Source organism: Sprattus sprattus, assembly GCF_963457725.1.
Source record: "Sprattus sprattus genome assembly, chromosome: 6".
Taxonomy (NCBI): Eukaryota; Metazoa; Chordata; class Actinopteri; order Clupeiformes; family Clupeidae; genus Sprattus; species Sprattus sprattus.
Window position 1 is genome coordinate 23,965,341 of NC_137925.1, and position 21,792 is coordinate 23,987,132.

Sequence of the window (21,792 nt, forward strand, 5' to 3'; positions counted from 1 at the left end):
GGATGTTCGTGTGAGTGTGATCCAAATGATCCTGTAACAGAGGGTTATTGTTGTGGTGTGTTGCTTGTTTTTTGTGTAACCATTGCTTTCCTCTCTACCCTGTCTCTTTCTCTCCTGTCTCCTGTCTCCCCTGGTGTGTAGATTGTAAGAATGGTGAAGAACTGCAAAGGCTCCCCGATCACCCTGTCCATTGGTGATGGGGCCAATGATGTCAGTATGATCCTGGAGGCGCATGTGGGCATTGGTAAATGCTGATCATTTTAAACCAAATCAGGCACAGTCTTCCAAAGCAGTCAGCCTGCTCTTTATTACTATTATTATTATTATTATTATTATTATTATTATTATTAAAGCAGTCAGCCTGCTCTTTAAACAAAGTCACTGGCAGGCAGATGTTACCTGTGTGTTTTTATGTGCACATCTTTATCCTTATGTCTCTCTCTCTGTGTGTGTGTGTGTGTGTATGTGTGTGTGTGTGTGTGTGTGTGTGTCTGTGTGTGTGTCTCTCAGGTATAAAGGGGAAAGAGGGTCGTCAGGCGGTGCGGAACAGTGACTATGCCATCCCTAAACTCAAGCACTTAAAGAAGCTCCTACTGGCCCACGGGCATCTATACTACGTGCGCATCGCCCACCTCGTCCAGTACTTCTTCTACAAGGTGAGACACATCAGCTGTATGGAGCAAGTCTACGTTTGAGTCCAATTGAACAAGGCCTTAGTCTACGTTTGAGTCCAATTGAACAAGGCCTTAGTCCACGTTTGAGTCTGATTGAACAAGGCCTTAGTCCACGTTTGAGTCTGATTGAACAAGGCCTTAGTCTACGTTTGAGTCCAATTGAACAAGGCCTTAGTCCACGTTTGAGTCCAATTGAACAAAGCCTTAGTCCACGTTTGAGTCTGATTGAACAAGGCCTTAGTCTACGTTTGAGTCCAAATGAACAAGGCCTTAGTCCACGTTTGAGTCCAATTGAACAAGGCCTTAGTCTTCGTTTGAGTCCAATTGAACTAGGCCTTAGTCTACGTTTGAGTCCAATTGAACAAGGCCCTAGTCTACATTTGAGTCCAATTGAACAAGGCCTTAGTCTACTTTTGAGTCCAATTGAACAAGGCCTTAGTCTACGTTTGAGTCCAATTGAACTAGGCCTTAGTCTACGTTTGAGTCCAATTGAACAAGGCCCTAGTCTACGTTTGAGTCCAATTGAACAAGGCCTTAGTCTACTTTTGAGTCCAATTGAACAAGGCCTTAGTCTACTTTTGAGTTCAATTGAACAAGGCCTTAGTCTACGTTTGAGTCCAATTGAACAAGGCCTTACAGGAGCAAAGAGACCCCAACACAGATTTAGTTTAGGGATCATAACAGTATGACATAACGGTACTTCCAAAAGAGCCAAGCATAGGCATATCATTGAAGAAGCATATTGCAAATGTACATCTGTGTACATCTTCAGCAAATTTCATGAAATGTATAATGACTTGAATGTAAATTATTTGAATGTAGTTATTGCATAATCCCCTATGGAAATGAATGTACATTTACATCAACATCTACAGCAGCATCTATGCCATATTTTAATAGACCGCTATGCCAGATATATTTACATCTCAAATGAAAACTCATGAGTTAGTTGAATATTTGATTTCTGCAGCGTGCTGATCTGAGGGTCTTGAGGGTTTATGGCTGTTTGTAATGTGAGAGATAAATGGTGTCAAGACCCTCTGAAGCCCTCCCAGAGGCCTTCTGTGCTCCCAAACATCAAGCCCAGGTAGGAGGCTCAGCAGCGCTAACCATAGCGCTAACCCCTCTCCTGCGGCGCTAGCCATAGCGCTAACTCCTCTCATCCCTCCGCTGCTTCTCAGAGCAGCTCTATTAAACATTCGCCACTGAGGGCCCCTTCGCACTGGAGTGGCGCGCAGCTGTGGAAATCGCCTCCTCTGCTCACACCTCCTCATATTACTCTAGCCTCACCTCGACAACCACTGAAGGCAGCCCAACTCCCTCCTGATCATTCTAACTCAGTCTCTCGCTCTCTCTCTTTCTCTCTCTTTCCCACAGAACCTTTGCTTCATTTTACCTCAGTTCTTGTACCAGTTCTTCTGTGGCTACTCCCAGCAGGTGAGTTTGGCTTCCAGGGCCTCTGAGCTTCTCAGACTGACCAGGAGAGAAGGAGCCTCCCCCAAACACCAGGGGCTCTTCTCTTCTTTTCTTCCGCCTCCCTCCTCCTCCTCCTCATCTCTCTCTTCTCCCTCAGTCAATCCTTCCTATCTCTTATCCTGGAGTGAGTGATGAGATGATATATATAACATGCTTTTTAGATCTTCCCTAGTTTAAGGAAAGTTTTGTTCCCACACACACAACTGTCGCTGTTACTAAGTTCGATACGAGTGATCAGTCATAGGGGCATCCACTATTTAAGTGTCGACTAGATTTCTTCACAGAATAACCATAGAAACGCCATTTTGTCTGGCCCTTTGTTTTATTTAAGTCCTGACATTTAATGCAGTGTCAGTTACAGTAGAGTGAGGCTTAGAATGGCCAACCACAGAGGTGTTATGGACAAGTAAGGATCTGATGCCCATGTGCATCTCCCACCTGTAGAACACTCATTAGCACCTGTACATACAGAGGTAGATGACAGTTATCTGTAGGTCTATAAAGGCATTACTCTCCAGTAGCACACAGCTCACTACCACTCTACCTTAGTATGTGTATCTGTGTGTATATATATCAGACATGCAAGACATGGTGGTTGCATGCGGGCCATGTAGCAACAGAGAGGTGACTGCTCACACCGCTGATCCAGCTGCCTCTCCTGTTGCGGAGCTGGAGTCCCACTGGCGTGTGTGTGTGTGGTTGTGTGGTTGTGTGTGAGTGTGTGTGTGTGTGGTCCTGTTCCTCTCCTGTGGTATTAACCCCTGGTTGCCCCCTGGCCCTGCCCACACCTCCCCAGCCCCTGTACGACGCAGCCTATCTGACGATGTACAACATCTGCTTCACCTCCATGCCCATCCTGGCCTACAGCCTCCTGGAGCAGCACCTCTGCATCGAGGTCTTGATGGACAACGCCATCCTCTACAGGTGAGACACGGTATTACACGTGTGGAGACATGAAGACACGCACAGAGGGTGATCCACATTTGGCAGACGCTTTTATCCAAAGCGACATACAAAGGAGGAAACAAGCAATACGAGCAATAGAGACCTAGTGTAATAATAAATACTACTTTACAGAATTAAAAGTGCAGGAATGTAACTACTGTAAGTGCAAGTTAAGTAATAGTTAGAGGAGGTCCTATGTTGCTTTGCTGGTTTACTTATTTCAACTGCATTTAGTCTCTCCTTTTTCATATATCTCTGTCCTTATTTTCCTCTCCTTCCATCCCTTTCTTCAGGGACATTGCCAAAAACGCCAACCTACGTTGGGGCCCTTTCCTGTACTGGACCATACTGGGGGTCTTCCAGGGCCTCATGTTCTTCTTCGGGGTCCGTTTCCTCTTCAGCAACCCAGCCCTGCAGGACAACGGCCAGGTCAGCAAAGCTTGCTAGACACCACTGTAATACGCGCACGCACACACACACACACACACAACATGATTTATGTGGAAGGACATGCTGGATGAGCCCGTGTGGATGTCATCTGGCCTTTGATGTCTGTCTCTCTGTCTCTCTGTCTCTCTGTCTCTCTGTCTCTCTGTCTGTCTGTCTGTCTGTGGCGTCGGTTTGAAGTCTGACTGCTCTGTTGTTATTGCAGGTGTTTGGGAACTGGTCCTACGGGACCACTGTGTTTACCATCCTCGTGTTCACAGTCACGCTCAAGGTGAGTGGAATAGACCTGAGTTACGAGGCGCCATTTGCCGTGGCCTCTCTTTTTATGGGATTTATGAGATTCTCACACAGAATCATTTGATCGACGGTGGGCTTGAGCTCAATATATTTTAGTTTTAGAGCAGTACTTATTGGGACATGCTATGTCCAACAACACCACAGAGACAAAAACAAACATATAAACGTCCTTCATATCTCTCCCGTCAGCTGGCTCTAGACACACGGCACTGGACGTGGATCAACCACTTTGTCATCTGGGGCTCGTTGGCCTTCTACGTGTTCTTCAGCTTCTTCTGGGGCGGCATCATATGGTGAGCTTACTTATTCTTCTTGGAACTCTAAGATTCTCCTGAATGAAGAGTGCGTTACAAATTAAATTATTTATTATTATTATTAGCTGCACTCACAGCTCTGCTGATGGAGCCGGTCCTGTACACACACCTCTGTCCACTCTCTGCTAACAGTGTCAACTGTCACTCATGTACAGACCACGCAGGGCTTCTGTTCAGATGGACTTCAAACTGAAATAGCAGAAGGATTGTTGTTCTTGGGTCTGACAGTGCAGACATCAAGTTAATGATGTGTGTACAATGTGTCCTACAATACTCTCTCTGTCTATCTCATGCTCTCCTCTGCTTCTCTCTCTTTCTCTCTCTCTTTCTCTCTCTCTCTCTCCTCCAGGCCCTTCCTGCGGCAGCAGCGGCTCTATTTTGTGTTTGCTAACATGCTGAGTTCGGTGTCAGCCTGGCTGACCATCATCCTCCTCATTCTGCTCAGTCTGCTGCCCGACATCCTGCTGATGGTCTTCCGCAAGCCTAAGACCCACGTGCGACAGGTAACACACACACACACACACACACACACACACACACACACACACACCTACCTGCATACACAGGCGCACACACACACACACACACACACACACCCACACACACACACACAGGAGAATGCACATGCAGACATACTTAAATATATACTTTACTTAACCCAACAAAAGTGTTTACAATATTCCCCTCGTCTGAAACGGTTTCATGCAGCACACAGCCATACAGATCCACACTCCTTCTCTGATCTGTGTTTTACACATACACACAAACCCGTCCTTTGCCTATACTCCTCTCCTCCTCTTTTCTTCTCCTTTTGACTACTCCTCTCTTCTACTTAACCCCTAGCTCCCCTCCTCTCTCCCCTCTTTCACCCCCTCTAAATGCCTCGTGTTTGCTGTGCTCCGCATCAAAGCGGCACTGCTGCAGTGGACTTGCTCTGGGCGGGCAGCTCCTCGTCTCCAGTAACCCACCCAGCAGTCTGAGGGGAAGGCGCTGATACTCTGAGATGTTCACTGTTCACAAGGACAGGAAGTCAATTCAGCTAATTACACACTTCATTCCTCCACGACCGGGTTCTCCGCTCCTCCCTCTCTCTCTCTCTCTCTCTCTCTCTCTCTCTCTCTCTCTCTCTCTCTCTCTCTCTCTCTCTCTCTCTCTCTCTCCCTATCCCCCTCTCTCTCTCTCTCTCTCTCTCTCTCTCTCTCTCTCTCTCTCTCTCTCTCTCCCTATCCCCCTCTCTCTCTCTCTCTCTCTCTCTCTCTCTCCCTTCTCTCTCTTCCCATCTCTAGCTCTTTCTCTATTATTGATGTCCTGCTCTGATAAAACGTGTTGTGTAGCCCTATGCCTTTGTTTGAAAGATTCCAACTTTCCACCCCCATCTTGTAAGAAGAGGCCTTAGCAAACAAACCGTTGTAGCCGGTGGCTTTAGCAGATTTGTGGTAGCGGGGTAGCAAGCCTCACTAGAGCCACAGGCCCCCGCAGACTGTAGCGCCTGCCCAGGCTCCTCCTCCACCACGCTGGGTCCCCATTAGCCCGCCACCTGTCAGCGGAATGCGTTGTGTCTGCCGGATATTAATTACCCACGCTTTCAGGGCTTAGATTGGAATCACCCTCTGTGACGGTGAAAGGTAAACACCGCGAGCTTGCATGGTGGTATTTTTAGTCTGCAATACATCATAGTAGGAGACGTCGTCCACGGCACACAGCACTCAGATACTCTGTGTCCTTAATATCTGTGCCCTGATCTGGATCATTGGCGAGGAGCTGGGTATTGTATTTTTAATGGGTAGGTAGGGGGGAGTTAAATGGTTTGGACTTAAGTTTGGCAGCTGGTCTGGCAGAACTTGAAAGGCTGTGAAAGCCACAGAGGAGTCTGGGTCTATAGGGAGTGGAAACTTCAAAGAGCTCCGAGCCTGAGGGACCCCAGCAGAACCTCGAACTGGGTCAGCGGTCTCGCCTCATGTAGGTCAGTGCTGGTCAGTGCTGGTCAGTGCTGGTCAGTGGTCAGGTGTGTTGAGTGGCCGTCAGGATGAGGATGAGGACCCGTCTCTCTCGGGCTACAGAGGACAAGGACACTCCTTCACAACAAACTGTACAGCTTCTATACCTGCTTCTGTGGTCATTTGTATCCTCTCAGTATCCCCCCCCCCCCCACTTCCCCCCTCTTAACAGACTTTGAGTTCTTCTAACCTTCACAGTTTCCCTTTAGACTACTTAGTCTGTTTTCCTCTCTTTCTGACCTTTTCTCCCCTGCCCTTTCTTACTGCTTCCTTTTTTCTTTTTTTTCTCTCCCCCCCCCCCCCCCCCCCTTCTCTCTTTCTGCTCTAATGCCCGCAGATCAAGCGACGCCTTCCTACCTCTGGGACGTCCACCATCTTCATGCTGTCGCAGACCGCCAGCACTCACAGCTTCTCCTGGAGTGACTGAGGTCTCTCTGCCTGCTCCTTAACTTAACTCCTCCTTCTCCTCTTCCTCCTCCTCCTCTTTACCCATGCTGCCTCTGGCTGTACTGGCTTGCCTGTTGTCCGTGTCCTCCTCTCCTCCCTTTGTTACCCGTCCACTCCTCCAGTTCAGGCCTGGCATCCCCACCAGTGCTCAGTCAGACGTTGGGCATGGAAAGGCCTGATGTGTTTGAGTCTGGCACTAGTCTCTTCATGAGTGCATTGGGATCGGCTGCCAGCCTGACATGGAGCCTGTTTATTGATGGTGTGTGTGTCAGAGTTTGTCTGACTGTCTGACTGTCTGACTGTCTGACTGTCTGACTGTCTGACTGTCTGTCTGTCTGTCTGTCTGTCTGTCAGAGTGTGTCGCAGGGTGTGTCCAAAATTATCTGGTTTTGTGATGTAAATGTTTGTTACATGGGGCCAATGACTGTATTGTTTAGGTTGGTGTGTGTGAGTGAGACTGAGTGAGAGACTGAGTGAGAGACTGACTGACTGACTGACTGAGAGAGAAACTGACTGACTGACTGAGAGAGAAACTGACTGACTGAGAAACTGACTGAGAGAGAGACTGACTGAGAGAGAGACTGACTGACTGACTGATCGAGTGAGTGCTGTCGCTTGAGAGGTGGTGCTCCACTGTGCAGCCTGCTCCCCCAGTGTCTGCTGTCTTTGCATGGCGGTCCAGGTTAACGCAACTCAGCACGCAAGCACATGGGCATCCCCCTGCATGTCCACGCTGCACGGTCTGACACCGCCTGGCTCTCCCACAGCTCCAGCAGTGGGCTCTTGGCATGGATGTCGGTGTAGTTGGTTGAAGTCTGAGGTGGCCCAGACTTACCAAAGGGGTTGGTCCGTCTCAGTGTTATATGTGTGTCTTGTTCCCAGTGATAGGGACCGGAGTTATTCACCCCCGTAAGGTTTACCTCTGCATCTCTGCCCTCATTTGATGCGATTGCGAGTGGGAGTTGTAGTAGAGGACCTGAAAGCACCCCAGAAACAGTACAACAACCTGATGTTAGCAGGTGTCCAGTGTGTGTGTGTGCGTATACTGTGAGTGTGCGTGTGCGCGTGTGTGTGTTGGGGCGAGGGGGTTGGGGGTGTATGTCTGTGGGGCGTGTGTGTGCGAGTAAGAGAGTGAAGCTCTGGTCCTAAGTGTCTTTCCCCTCGCCCTTTCAGAAGAAGCCGAGGCTGACGAGCGCAGGGGCCCCCAAGTCTCCCCGGGCCTCAGCCAGACCCCTGCTCATGAGAACCTTTTCAGACGAGTCCAATACTGTCTGTTGACCAGGTACCAGCCCTACCCCTCTCACCCACACAGGCCTCCCTCTCTCTGAGACCCCGACCCTCAGCAGCCAATCCGCTTCTCTAGAGCCCCCTGAAATAAACATCTCAATTTAGTGAAATAAACATCTCCACCCAATGAAATAAACATCTCAATTTAGTGAAATAAACATCTCCACCCAATGAAATAAACCTCCAATGAAATAAACATCTTCGCCCTGGCCGAGTCTGAGTATTTCTCCTCCATTTGAACTCTAAATCCAGAGCAAGCTCCTCTCCCAGTTCTTCTGTTCTCTCCACGTTGCAGGATAAGGTCCCTATGGTTGGCTGAAGAGACACTTGGTTATTTCATACTATCTGATTAATACATTGAAACCTCCTTTACTGATTGTGTAGTTTTGGACAAGAAGAAGTTTGGATAGTGAGATACTTCCTCTAAATGCAATAGATGACCGCATAGCTGGATTAATGGTCTCTTCAGCTCACTGAGGGACTGGGCCCACTCTAACCTTGGTCCCTGCATGTTCTTCACAGTAATTTCTCCCTAATCTGATTTTAATGAAACTCAATTCTGCAATTCAAGCCAAGCTGGTCTGTAGGGAATCTTCTGTCTCAGGTCCTACGTGTGTGTGTTTGTGTGTGGGGTGTGTGTGTGTGTGTGTGTGTTAGTTTTGTTCGTTGGTGTGTGTCCATGTGTGTATTTGTGTGTGTCTTGTGAAGAATCATGGGTGTTGGTGTCTTTGTTGAATAACCCATCAGCGGGCTCCTCTAACCCCAATGTTGTGGTAGCCATGTCTGTGTCATTCCCTTTGTGGTTGTGGCAGTACCCTTGGGATTCCTTGTTTGTGTTTTCTTCTGGTCCATCTTGCATGCTCTGCCACAGCGATGGTGGCACAAAACCCCTCTCTGGTACCTCCACCAGGGGCCATGCCTCCATCATGTGTGTGTGGGTGCAGAGTGACGTCCTCCTCAGTCACTCTGCCTCCTGCAGACCCCATGTGGTCTCTCAGTGCATGCCCGTGTTGTGCTGCTTGTGTCTGCTGGCTGCTGCTGCATCGCCCCGCCAGGGGCCTCCGTCTCTGCTGGCGGGGGCGGCAGGTTCTCTAGGTGGGGGAGGGAAGGGGGGTTGGAGTGTGTGTGGGGGGGGGGGGGGGGATGTTGGCAGTGTTCATTCATCATGACGGCAGCGCTTAACCGCAAGCTTCTCTCTCCTTCTCTAGCTGACTGAGGACACCCTCATCCACAGGCCAGGTAACGCAGAGATCGGACTCCTCTCTCCCCCTTCCCATGTGCTTCGGGGGGGCAGGCAGAGATCATGTTTGAAATAGAAAGGGCAATGATCCCGTGGCTTTCAGTGATTAAACTAATCACCACCAACCTAATCCTCAAGCCCTTTGGGTCTCTTTCAGTCGTGCTGGTGATTTTGTTATGCATGTTTGACCAATCAATACGTTCAATATGTCTGTGTTACACTTGTTGAAGGATGTTTTTGCTCTTCAAGGTTCTTTTAAAGATTAAATATTAACAGTCCAATAGATCATTTGATTTGTGTGAGTAGTTCCCAGGGTTCTTCGTATTGATTCATTTTCACTACGGCTATTAGGGGGGATAGCTAGATGTTTTCATTATACATTAATAGTGTAGTAGAAAATGTGTGGAGCAATATGGGAATGCAGTCAAACCTAATGTTCGCAGGTGTCCACTTATATAACCTCATATTCTATGCCTGATTCAGATTGTGGGAATTTTTTTAGTTTTTGTCTGATTGCCAGGATTGACTCACCTTGTGTTCGTGTCTGTGTGTGTGTCTTCCACAGAAAGTTGCAGCAGTCACACCGTTATCGTATAAGCATCTGCAGGAGCGGGACTGAAAGGGGTTTCACTTCACAGGACCCCTGCCCACTCTCCTGCCTGATCCAAAAAGGCGAAAGAAAACCAGGAAATGAACCGAAAGAGGATAAAGAAATACAAACGAAAAATTAAAAAAAATGGACAAAGCAAAACAGCAGGCTTACAGCCTCCACTGTTCTATCCTTCCCTCTCCCTGTGTTCGTTTCATTCCTCAGCATGTGTCACTCCGGAGCATACTGTGGGCAGGGTCTCTCCACACGTGGCTTTGTATGTGTCTCAGTGTTTTTATACATATTTTTACTGAACATTTCACACCAAGGGGGGCGAAGCATGACTTTTGTTTTAGTTTTTTTTGTTTGTTTCTTATTCCCTTCGCTTCTCTTCCCCACCATACCGACCCTGCTGTTGCCCTTTTCTGCCCCTTCTCTGAATGCCACACGCTGGAGGTGAGCAAGCTTCCAAGCTGGTCTCTGCAGCACTGCTGCCCAGCGTGACCCCACCGTGACCCCCACCCTGAGCCGTCCCTCCCGTGAGCCGCACCCCTGTCCCGCATGAAGGCGAGGGCACACCCTGTCCCCCAACCCCCCAAATCCTGCCCCCATTAGAGGAATACCACAATCCATCCTGTCCACCTGAGTTCCAGCTCAGTCTGGGCTGATTCAAGGCTTTTGTTTTTAGCTCTATTAGCTTCAAGAAAGAGTTCTGTGTCAATTCCACCAGGTCCCAAGAGCACCAACTTCTCTCATAGCTTCGGCTTTGCGTGAATCCCAGCTTTCTGTGTGATTTTGTGTGTTTTGAGTTTCCCTGGCCAGAGAGGGCCACACGTAGAGCTCTTGTGAAGATGCTGCACCGAGGGCCTCGACCCTGTGGGTTCAAAAGCTGCCTTTCAACAACATGCCGTGTCTTAAAGTGCACCGACCGCTCACTCGGGAACTAGAAGAGTGTAGAGGCACAAGCTTAGGGTGCCACGTCCCCCATACTCCCATTTCCCCAATCAGAATCGAGTGTGTGTGTGTGTGTGTGTGTGTGTGTGTGTGTGTGTGTGTGTGTGTGTGTGTGTGTTTGTAAAAGTGAAATAAGTGGACATGACATTTTGGAACTTTTTTTTTTCCCGTTCCTCCGGAATTGTTTTAGTCTAGGCTTGATTTGTTTCTATTTTATTGGGTGTTAATATTTAGACTACCACAAGATGGTTTAAGAATGAAATTGTATGAAAGATGTTCTATTCAAAGACAAAGTGATTATTTATAAAAGTATATTGTCGCTTAAAGCCAAAAAATATGTCGTCAGGGTAGGGGGGAGGGGGGTTCAGGTAAAAATGAAAATTAGTGCAAGAGTCTATTAGAGAGAGGGTGTGTGTGTGTGTGTGTGTGAGAATGTGTGAGACATAGGCCGTGTACGCCCTCTAGTGTCTGAAACAGGATTTGAAGGCAGGAGTCCGCGCTGAAAGAAACTGTGTTTCACATTGAGCCATGACATCAGGGTGGACCCTGTAATGCTGTCAGTCCAGCAGCCCTACGATTGAGTCATCCCAGCACCGCACTTGCACTTCCCCACTCTCACAACGCCTCTCCACGCCCCCTTCACTTGTTTGGTTATCATATGAAAGGCACATGGTTATGGTTATTAAAGATATATACACATCAACACACACACACACACACACACACACACACACACACACACATCAAAGACCCACGTATACACTATGTGATGTAATGGCTTTTATACGCGGGTAACGGCCTGGCATAAGGGGGTGTTGAGGCTGGAGAACGTATCGCTCTCCTGAGCTCTCCCATACATCCAGAGGCAGTGCCACTGTGAGGCGTGCCACGCCATGCTGAGTCTGCCTGACCTCACCACCCCTACCACTGATTGGTCAATTGGGCTGGGATTGCAGCTCTGCCTCTTGATTTTTTTGTTTTGTTTTGTTTGTTTGTTTCACTCTAATTCTCTCCATAGTTAAGAGCTTCATACATTCCATTTTAACATTACCATTTCAATCACTTTTCTAAAAACAAATATTTACGGAATGACTTGTTATTTGACTTGTGTGATTTTTTTTTTTTTCTTCTCTCTGAACATTGTATTTATTGTTAACATGTAAATTGACTCACAAATTTTTTTCTATTTTTATGACATGAATCCTTAGATCCATTAAATCCTTTTTTTTCGTCAGCTGTTATCAATATGTGCCAGTTAGGTTTGCTTGTGTCATGTCCATGGTAACTTCACCTTGACTGGTGGTGGTTTTATTTCATGCCTGAACTGAGCTCCCTATTGCAGCCCCCCCACCCCCACCCTCCACATCCTTCTCCCTCACCAGTGGTGGGCTGAGAACTGTGCTCCTCAGGATCCCATGCCAGATGTATCTGAGAGAAGCTGATCTGAGATCAGTGTGGCCCCTACGACTCATGAAGAGATGGGTACGGGTATAGACTAGAGAGGTCTGATCTCAGTGAATGCACACGGCCCACTGCGGGCACACCAGTGTGTCCAAGAGCGAGGAGGATTTACCTGAGTTTTGCCAGTCATACACACTTGTAGACCCTTTAATGAATGCCATGTCGATCTTAGCCATCTGCCTTTTTTTGTGCCCCTAAAGTAGCTCAAACTGAGCGTCATGACCATCACCCCACACCCCCACCCCAGTTCTGGCATGCTTAAGTGAATGAACATATGACTGAAATGTATGTTTTTCGAGCATATCAAAAGGCAACACAGCTCTTTGTGAATGTTACTGTGTTCTAGTTCAGTTTCAGAGCAGCAGGCTGCGTGTCGTCTTCGACAGCAGTGATGGTCGGCACATGGTCCGTGACCTGTGACTGTGTCCTGATGCCATGCATCTGAAACCTCTCTGGCTTTGGACCCTGTCACATTCTGGCCCTTCATGACCTAGAGGCCACATCAGGGTCACCTGTCCCCCCCCCCTCTCCCCATACAAAATACTCTGCTGGCAGACTTTATAGACGGGGACAATTGTAGCCCTGGGTTTTGTGGTGGTTATATCACAATGTCGTCCAGGGATGCTTTTGGTCTGTGTCTTGGGATCCAGCCTCAGATTTATAGGTGATTCATCTATCAGAGGAAAAAACATATTTTAAAAAGAGCTATAGATTGCTAAAGAGCTATATTGTAATTTTTCTGCATTGAATTTCTTCTACTAGACAGTAAAGCGTTTTACAGTGGGACTACGGATCTATAAGAGGCATTGCAGAGGGCAGTGTGTCTGAGGCAAAGTCAAACTCCTGCACGCAAGAGTGCAGTTTGTGTCTCGCTTAGTGATTCCTGAAATGGGCCAAACCAGAAGGGCAGATGAAGGTGTATTTGTTTAATTTATGAAATTGATGCACTAAAATTGAAGATGTGTTTATCCTTAATAAGCATTTATGCTAAATCTAACGTGGTTTTCAGAATGAGTGGTGATCCATGCAGGCAAGGCTTTGTCAGTACTCTGTACATGGGGTCCTGTTTTAATGAACACCCCCAAAACTGGTGATGTAAATTGGTCTTGTACTGCCACCATTGTCAGAGTATGGTGGAGTTGTCTGGGGATCGGGGTGGGGGTGGGGGGGGACCTGCCTGCATTGTTAAAAGTCTACAAGTAAAGCAAACCTTTAAATGACATCAGAGATGCTATTTTCAGAGCTTAAAAAAAGAGAAAAATTCTTGGATTCTCATAATTGCCTGTATACAAAGAAATGAAGATGATTTGATTGATTGTATTTTTAATGCAACCTTTTCCAGCCACTTTTGTAATAAAAAAAAGAAAATGTCCAAAAAAAGGAAGAAAAAAAAAAACAGGAACTAAAAGGCTACATGGCAGTGGAAGTGCTAAGGCGTGACTGGGCTGTGGGGCTGTGCTGATTTAACAGCGGGCACAAACGAGGACAGCCCTGCCCCCTGGTCAAGGACCCCCCCCTCCCCTTTACATCTGGAGCGTTCAGACGCCAGCCTTCTGATCTGAATGTACCTCTTTAAAAGACCAGTTTGTTCCAAATCAGAAATTCTTTCTGTAATAAAACTGTTTTGCAAACAGAGAAGCCTTTGTGTCTGTATTTGGCTTTGTCTGTGAAGTGTACTGTGTGTTTATGTGGATGGTGTGTGTGTGTGTGAGAGGGCTAAGCAGATGCTGGGCTGTGATGAAGTAGCTGAGAGGCTTAGTGGGATGAGCTGCAATGATGAAACTGCAAACAGAGGTGGACCCTCCCTCCCACTCAGGCAGCAGCAGCAGCTCTCATTGTGCCTGTGTGTGTGTGCAGTTCTCCACACAGCACATACATTTTGTGTGTGTTTAGCATGTACATGTTAGTGTGTATGCTGCGTGAGGGTCATCGTGAGATGCTTCTCATTTAAACACGCAGAGCAGTGGTGTAATTATGTCGGCTCATGTTTCAGATAAGCTGCGTGCGCTGGTCAAGAATGTGACATTGTGCTGCTCTGTGTTGCGTAACGCACAATGCCTCTTGTTCATATAACTGTCTCTCTGTGCCACACAGCAGCTCATGTTATATGCATGTTTATATGCAATGTCTTTACACGCACACTGGACACTGCCACTGAGAGGGAAGAGGAGAATAGTTTCAGTGGTTTGACAGTAGTTGTATTGTAGTGTGTGTTTTGTACGGTCTGTGTGGCAGAGGTTAAGAAGTGTGTGTGTGTGTGTTTGGGTCTGTTTGGCAGAGGTTCAGAGGTGTGTGTGTGTGTGTGTGTTTGGGTCTGTTTGGCAGAGGTTCAGAGGTGTGTGTGTGTTTGGTTGGGTCTGTGTGGCAGGGGTTGGGTTCAGAGGTGTTCGGCTCTGGCTTCTCTGCCTTGCCTCCTCACTGGCCACTGAGAGGCGAGGAGAGCTGGAGAGAGGGAGGAGCCTGTGAGAGAGAGGGGTGGGGGAAAAAGGAGAAGGGGAAAAGTTGAGAGCGAGGGAAAGGTGGGAGGGAGGGAGAGAGAGAGAGAGGTGGGAGGGAGGCTGGCAGTGTGACAGCTGCCTGAGCCTCACACGACGCAGCGCTGCCACAGCAGCAGCCAGCCAGCCAGCTAGCAGGGCAGGAGCGAGGGAGGAAAGAGAGAGAGTGAGTGAGTGAGATGTCAGAGGGCCGGTGCAGGAGGGGGCTGTGTTTGTTTTGAAGTGCAGCACTGCTGCGCTTGAGGGATATATTCTGCTTGCTTGAGACAGGACACCCCTCTTCTCGCATCCCTCCCTCCCTCCCTCCCTCTCTCTGGCTCTCTGTGAGTGTGTGTGAGGTGAGGTGAGTAGGACTGGATGCTTCTCGAGGCACTGCAGCAGATCTGCGGTCCTGAGTGGCCTGACCAGCTTTGCCATTGATTGCAGCTCGAAAAAGAGGCCGCTTCGTCTGGACAGGAGGGGGTTCAGTGGGCGCTTTGAGGGGACAGGATGCAGTCGTCCATCTCAAGGTGACACTGCGGCAGGGAAGCAGCTGGAGAGGGAGGGAGAGAGAGAGAGAGCAAGCCTGCGACGGATACTGGAGTCTACCGATAGGAAAAGTGAAGAGAAGTTTCACCACTCCTCCTCTCCCTTCCCTGGTCGCTCCATCCTGCAGTAGATTGAGTGTGAAGCTGTGGTACCCTTGGAGGATGTGAGGGCCTAGCCGGCCCCGTCAAACAGGCTACCTTGCCAGGGAAAGGGGGCTGGAGCAGAGGCCTGGGTGCTGTAGCCCTTCCCTTACAAACATGGAGAACTACTACAGCCTTCTGCAAGCTGGCTCTGAGCTGGAAAATACACTGCAACGTAAGTAAACATGTTTGTGTGTGTGTGTGTGTGTGTGTGTGTGTGTGTGTGTGTGTCTATATCTGTGATTGCCAGTGCTCGCCTGAGCGTCTACTGGGCCCCACACACAGACAGGATAGCAGGGAGCTCCTGTGCGCTAGTAGTTCTGATGTAGTCTTGAGCTGGTTATGTGAAAAGCCTCCAGTCATGTAGCAGCAGGATTACATGCACTATTTTTAAAACCGGAGGTCCGACAGAGCGTACACAGGATACTTATTCATTTTCACTGTGTTGTACATGTGTTACAGTAAACAGCACAGTTGCCAGTTGAGAATACAAGACATCCCAGTACCTATGGGGATACAAATACATGCATTTCAAGGAGATTCTTGGACCAATAACAGCAGTCAGACTTGGCAAAGACAGTCAGTTACTGTTGGTAAATTACTGCATCTATCAAAAATATAAATGGATTTGGGCCCATGGAAGCCAGTAAGCTGTGATTAAACCAGTTGACCGATTGTAAAATATATATATATATATATATATATATATATATATATATATATATATTGTAATATATTGGCTGGTAAATTGAGGACAAAGCCACTGATGAAAAATGTATGATTGAAGTGGCACGGGTCTCCTGCTCAACCAGATGTCACAGGGGCAATAGACTCCTCAGGGGGAGCAGGTGCTCATGCATCTGCCCTTTCTGCTCCCTTCTCCAGTTGCCCCTCAAAAGTGTGTAAAAAGAAGTGATTCATTTTGTGTTATACCATAGTGTCAAAAAATTAAAGGCCCATTAAAACTGGTAAAGCTTGGCAAAAGTTCCAGGAAAATATCCAGCAATGTTGCCACACTTCACGGCTACCTTATCAGAGTTGTAATGTAAGAGATGTTAAACTACCTGAATTAGGGACAGTCAACTTATGCTGATTTGTAATGATACTGCTATACTCACTTTCAGGTCTCAGGTATACTGAACTAAGAAAAGAGCATGGTTCAACTGTTTTGACATTCTGATGATGGAGCCTCTGTGAAAGCTAGGAATGTATGGTGCTTCTAGGGTGCCTTGCTTAAGGAGTTCTGTTCCAAAACTAGCCAAGCTAACTACCCAACCACCTTGCAAACACCACCAAAAGCCCAGCTCACACTGAAATAAGCTTGCCAATACACTAACTGGTACCTTTTGGCAGTATAGCTGACAATGTCATGCTGTGAAAGCTTTTCTTCCATTTTTGCAGGGTGTTCCAGCCCGGAACACAGAACTACATAGGGCATATCCTGGATGGCTAGTGGGGAAGGCAGAGGTGTTTATCTGTCCTTCACATGACCATACGCTATCAAAATGAATTTGAGGATCGTACAAAAGCTAGTTACCTATAAAACCATACCTCAAAAAGTGTCAAGATGTTGCACAGTGTTACTTTAAAGGTAACATTGACAGGGAAATAAGCTATTTTTATACCTGCTCCGGGTTTGTTTAGTGAGGTCTGGTGATGAGAAACATGATCTGTACCTCCCAGGCTGGCCCATGTTCAATCTGGAGAGCGAGAGAGAGAGAGGGAGCGAGGGAGGGAGGTAGAGATGGGACAAGATTACAACATGTTCTATTCCATATACAGACCTGATGCTCTGCCCTCTGCCCAACCCACCCGTGCCTGGTATAGCACCCTCAATCTGGGCCCTGCCCCAGAGGCCAAAGATAACCATCAGTGGCTGAGACTGACTCATGCAAAAGACATTACATCCACATATACAGCAGCATATCTTAGAACTGAATAAATCAAACTCCTGTTCTGCTAATGTTCTCTGATGATGTGTGTTTACCTGTCAGATATCACTGTGGAAATCAGACATGGCTGCTATGTGTTTATCATGGCCAGATCTCTTAGCTGAGTGCTAACACTAAAGGTTGCATTTAGCCTTCAGGAAAGATGTGCTTCTACAGGTTCCTGGCGCTTGAGTATCTGATTATGTCCCACTGCCCTGACCGTGGACACGAACTACTTTCCTTCACTTTCTGCAGGGAACCAAACGTCTAAGAAGAGCTTTAGAGAAGCTAAGCTCTTTCAGAAATGAGCCACAGCTGAGGTTTAGAGTGCTGCGGGTTGTTAATCTCTGTGTGGACTTTGACTTCCTCAATCCCCCTGTAAGTGTGTGTGTGAAAGTGAAAGCCCTTTGGCCCAGAGTGGACTGTTTGTTTGTTTGTTTGTTTGTTTGTTTACGCTTACTACAGGACCGTACTAGCACACCTTGAGTTCTCATTCATAACATTGTATGGGGATTACAAGCACTAACAGTGAGTCTGTTAATATGTCTGTGTGTAAGTTGGTGGCATGGGCAACTAAGAGAGTTCTGTTTGGTACTGTTTTGTGCTTTTCATATTTTAAATTAAAAAATATTTGATAGATACATTTGGACATTTGGATTAATGGTTACATTTTTTGATTATACCAACAGGCATTTACTGAAAATGAATATTATTAATGCACTTGGAGTGGCTGTAGTACGCCATCAGGTTTGCGATTCTAAGTGATGAACTGCAAAGGGAGATCACATTAAGCAATTACACAAACAGCGGTCCCCACAGGCACAGATGGCCCTCAGTGGAATGTCACACAGCCTCAGGCTATAGCAGCCCTCCACACTAATCCCCTTAGCACTGAAATCCCTGTTTGGTAAAAATATCTCCTGACCTCGAATCCGGCCCAATCCTATGTGGTGCACGTGAACATACAGTCAGTGTGAGTGGGCATGAGAGAGAGACAGAGACATCACTGTGTGCCATTCATATGTAGCTCAAGCCCCAATGTAATGAACAGCACAATGATGAATCTATTGTTAATACATCCCTTACTGCACTTAATATGGAAAAAAAGAAGCACCAGTCTATCGGGAGAACTAGGACTGGCTAAACACACACTACTGCAGTGTTTGCAGTAGTCAGGTAACTCCACTATCTGTGTTGACTGAGCACACGGTACGGAAATAATACACTAATAATCTGGCACTGAGCAAACATCATAAGGCTGGCGTGTGTGCGTCTGTGTGTGTCTGTGTGTCTGTGCATGCTTGCTTTGGTGCATTGTTATGACAACAAGTCATGAACAGGCCACAGAGGCAGGAAGTGTCCACCTTGTCTGCGTGTTTGTGTGGCTTAGGAGCAGCTGGGTGTGTTTAATGACAGCACAGTCTTCAGCCATAATCCTGCCTGCTGGTGGATGCGATGTTAACAGCCAACAACAGCCGAGTGTGGCCGCACGTCCCACGCGATCGACCTTTCTGAGTTAACATGACGTGAAGAAGAAGCAGCAGAACAGGTGATGGACTGATCAGTCTGCAGCGCACACAGAGGTTGGGCAGATTGTGAGAGGCTCAGCACTCTTCCCGCGGCGGTGCTATTTAATGCATGAGGCTGCGTAGCGTGGTTGTATTGCGTGGTTGAGGGGGAGGGAGGGGGTGGAGGATGCACACCCGTATTAGTGAGAATGGGTGCTGCAGCAGCAGCAGCGGCGCTTTTAGGACACAGCACTCCTCCACAAATACAAATCTCCTCTCTCAAAATGGCCGCCGTGTGATTCAGGCAGACAGTCAGGGCTAATCCTGAAAGCTGATAGACATCAGCCTTTCCTCTATTACTGTGATGGCTTTTATGTAATACAGACCAGGGGTAGTAGTGGGTAGTGGACATTTGCAGCTTTTTGAACCCTTGAACACTGCAGGTCAACCATAGTTTAGTTGCTTTACTGGATACTGCTGACTTGTGTGCTCTGCAGTGTCTATTTTCTGTGTGTGTGAAATACTGCAGAGCTTGACAAAGCCAGAGGTTCTTACACATGTAGTACCAGCATGAATAACCTTACACGGCATAATACTCTGTTCTCCTGAGGGCTCTGCCATGCATCTGGCTTCAGTGCCACTATTCAGGCCAGCCACTGCACTCCTCACATAATCACACCAGGGCCTCCAGGCTGCTCTTACACAACCGCTACACGTGTCTCTGCCTCGCCGACGCCATACCTGCACCACGAAACCGTAACCTCTGCGAGGAAGAGTGCCCTATGTGAGGTCGGCGTCACTGGAGCCGAGCTCATGAAACATGCAGCCCCAGCAGCTCGAGCGCCAACTCCATTCACACAGCGAGGGACGAGGCCTGTCACCACAGCTCACTCCAGCCTCTCTTTACCTGTTGGAGCCTTCATGCAATTTTAATCTCCCATTGCCCTATTAATCATTCACAAGAGACCTTTGGTTTTCTTTGGTGAGTTGACTGTTTTGGCTGAATGTTGCATGCACAATGTTAGCTAATGTGCATAGACACAGGGATGAGAGATGATGCCTGGGGGAGATATCGACGGTGCTGTGATAGACATGAACACACACACTTATGGTGGAGGGGACTCGATATGAGTGTGTTCAGTTTTGCTTGCTCTCTGCTGCTGTCTAATTGTGTAGACAGGATACGTATGTGGTCCTTGAAAACATGATTGAACTTCAACTTCAGCTGACACGTCCCTCTTTATCATATCCCCATAAACCCTCACAGCATTATTCAGGAGCAATTAGCAATGGAGGTTGGCGGAGGGAGAGTCAGCAGATGGAGGACATTCACTGGACCCACCTCAGCTGGACGTCCAGCATGGCTCCTCAGCCTACAGCTTCTATACTCTACTCAGCATGCTGTCTATGCGTTGGCCGCGCAGGGGGACTGCCAGAGAGCCTGCAGGACTCCAGTGAGATAAAGTCCATACTGGACAGGGGCTGGTGAAGGGAGACTGTGTAGGCAGGGAGGGCACGCAGGGGGATTGCCAGAGAGTGTGCAGGATGCCGAGAGCTACTGGTTCTCCACAGCTGGAGGTCAGAGAGCCAGCAGGATGCCGAGCGCTACTGGTTCTTCCCAGCTGGAGATCAGCAGCAGCCCCATGCTTCCCTGTTGACATGCAAAGGTCTTTCAGAGCCTAATGAGGCCTACTACTGGGCCCACCATACTGTGAAACCCACAGCAGATGCCTGTAATAGCCACTTATATGCATCTACTATATAGATGATTCTACAACCATGTCCTTTGTAAGCATATTAATCACAACTTTAACGAAATACAAATGTTTTAACTGGATCCCTGGGAAATATGCATGTACTTTCAAGTTTACATTGATTCAGTTTGGAGAGAAGGTTTTTTTCAAGTCCCTTACAGTACAATGCATTAGGTTTGCAGCTGCCTTGCACCTCACTGTCAGTTTGAATTAGGTATGTGGTCTATTAGAAACAGAAGTTGCTATAGAAAGAGAACTGGTGTACTTTCCAAAGAAGTGTGCCAATGACATAAACTATTACAAGTTGAAAGGCGCTGGAAAAACAAACCTGAGAATGAAGAAGGTGTTTTATATCCCACTGTCTCTGAGGCCCTGAGTGTTTGGGACGGGGCCATTGTTGTTGATGTAATGTGAATATGGGATATGTGGGATGGGTGCTCCAGAGCGTGTGTAGATGAAACCGAGCTCTCCTCTGCCCTTTATCTGACTTTAATGGGATTCCAGCTCTCTGGCCGCCATCCAGTACAGACTCAGTGAAGACATGCAGCTCACACAGTAACAATACACCAGATCCTCTTTCTCTAGACCAGCCATTTTGCAGGCTCACAGCTCACGGTTACATAGATACATGGTTTAGTTGTAACTGTCTTTACAGTCTAGAACACCCACTTTTAATTCAGATTGTGTTGTTTTCTGTCACAAACACAGTGTGGCAATACTGCATATGACAATGTAAGAACAACACTTGAACAAATGTTTCTTTTTTTTGTATGGAGAATCTAATGAAAGTTACAGACCTTTAACTGCATGTTTTGCCTGACTTTCCAGAGGTTACTGTCCCCTTGAGCATGAAAGAGGTGGGTGGCTTTATTGAGAAGCAAGTGGCTTATTTATCAGGTAAGAATGCCATTAAAGATCATTCATTGCTGTGTTTACACTGCTGCATGCAGGACTTAATCTTTCCATATAGTGATCGTAAAATGGCCTCAGCTATACTGTGATAGGCAGCTGTTCTCCATCCATGTGAGAGATCCTGGAGCTCAGGGAGGTTTTTTTTTACAGCCAGACATGCTGGAGCACAGCCAGGGAGCCATTTATGTCCCTGGCATTTGACCTCAGCAAAGCTCCTGTCTGCCCATTCATCCCAGTGCTACATTTCCTCCTTTGCACAGTCCCAGAGCTCGGCTCTCAGCCATTAACACATACTAAACTGAGATATGTGTCATTCATTAGGATAGGCTAAGCTAAGCTACAAATCTCATTAACTCTCGCCGAGACAAGCCAAGTTCTCATTAGCGCCCGATGCAC

The 21,792-nt window shown here is 47.5% G+C and overlaps 2 protein-coding genes across 2 annotated transcripts in view; both read left to right on the top strand.

Annotated features, from left to right (window-relative positions):
• atp11c (ATPase phospholipid transporting 11C (ATP11C blood group)) overlaps nt 1-9,861 on the top strand; it is a 63,954-nt gene extending 54,093 nt beyond the window's left edge. The window contains exons 21-30 of the mRNA XM_080841096.1: nt 142-244; nt 511-656; nt 2,052-2,111; nt 2,947-3,074; nt 3,389-3,524; nt 3,748-3,813; nt 4,029-4,132; nt 4,503-4,656; nt 9,093-9,123; nt 9,690-9,861. Of these exons, the coding sequence (XP_080697222.1) occupies nt 142-244; nt 511-656; nt 2,052-2,111; nt 2,947-3,074; nt 3,389-3,524; nt 3,748-3,813; nt 4,029-4,132; nt 4,503-4,656; nt 9,093-9,123; nt 9,690-9,721 (960 nt within the window). The 3' untranslated portion in view covers nt 9,722-9,861. The remainder of the gene's footprint in view (nt 1-141; nt 245-510; nt 657-2,051; nt 2,112-2,946; nt 3,075-3,388; nt 3,525-3,747; nt 3,814-4,028; nt 4,133-4,502; nt 4,657-9,092; nt 9,124-9,689) is intronic.
• A 5,238-nt stretch (nt 9,862-15,099) lies between these two features.
• Nucleotides 15,100-21,792, top strand: part of mcf2a (MCF.2 cell line derived transforming sequence a) — a 28,831-nt gene continuing 22,138 nt past the window's right edge. The window contains exons 1-2 of the mRNA XM_080841106.1: nt 15,100-15,466; nt 21,313-21,381. Of these exons, the coding sequence (XP_080697232.1) occupies nt 15,409-15,466; nt 21,313-21,381 (127 nt within the window). The 5' untranslated portion in view covers nt 15,100-15,408. The remainder of the gene's footprint in view (nt 15,467-21,312; nt 21,382-21,792) is intronic.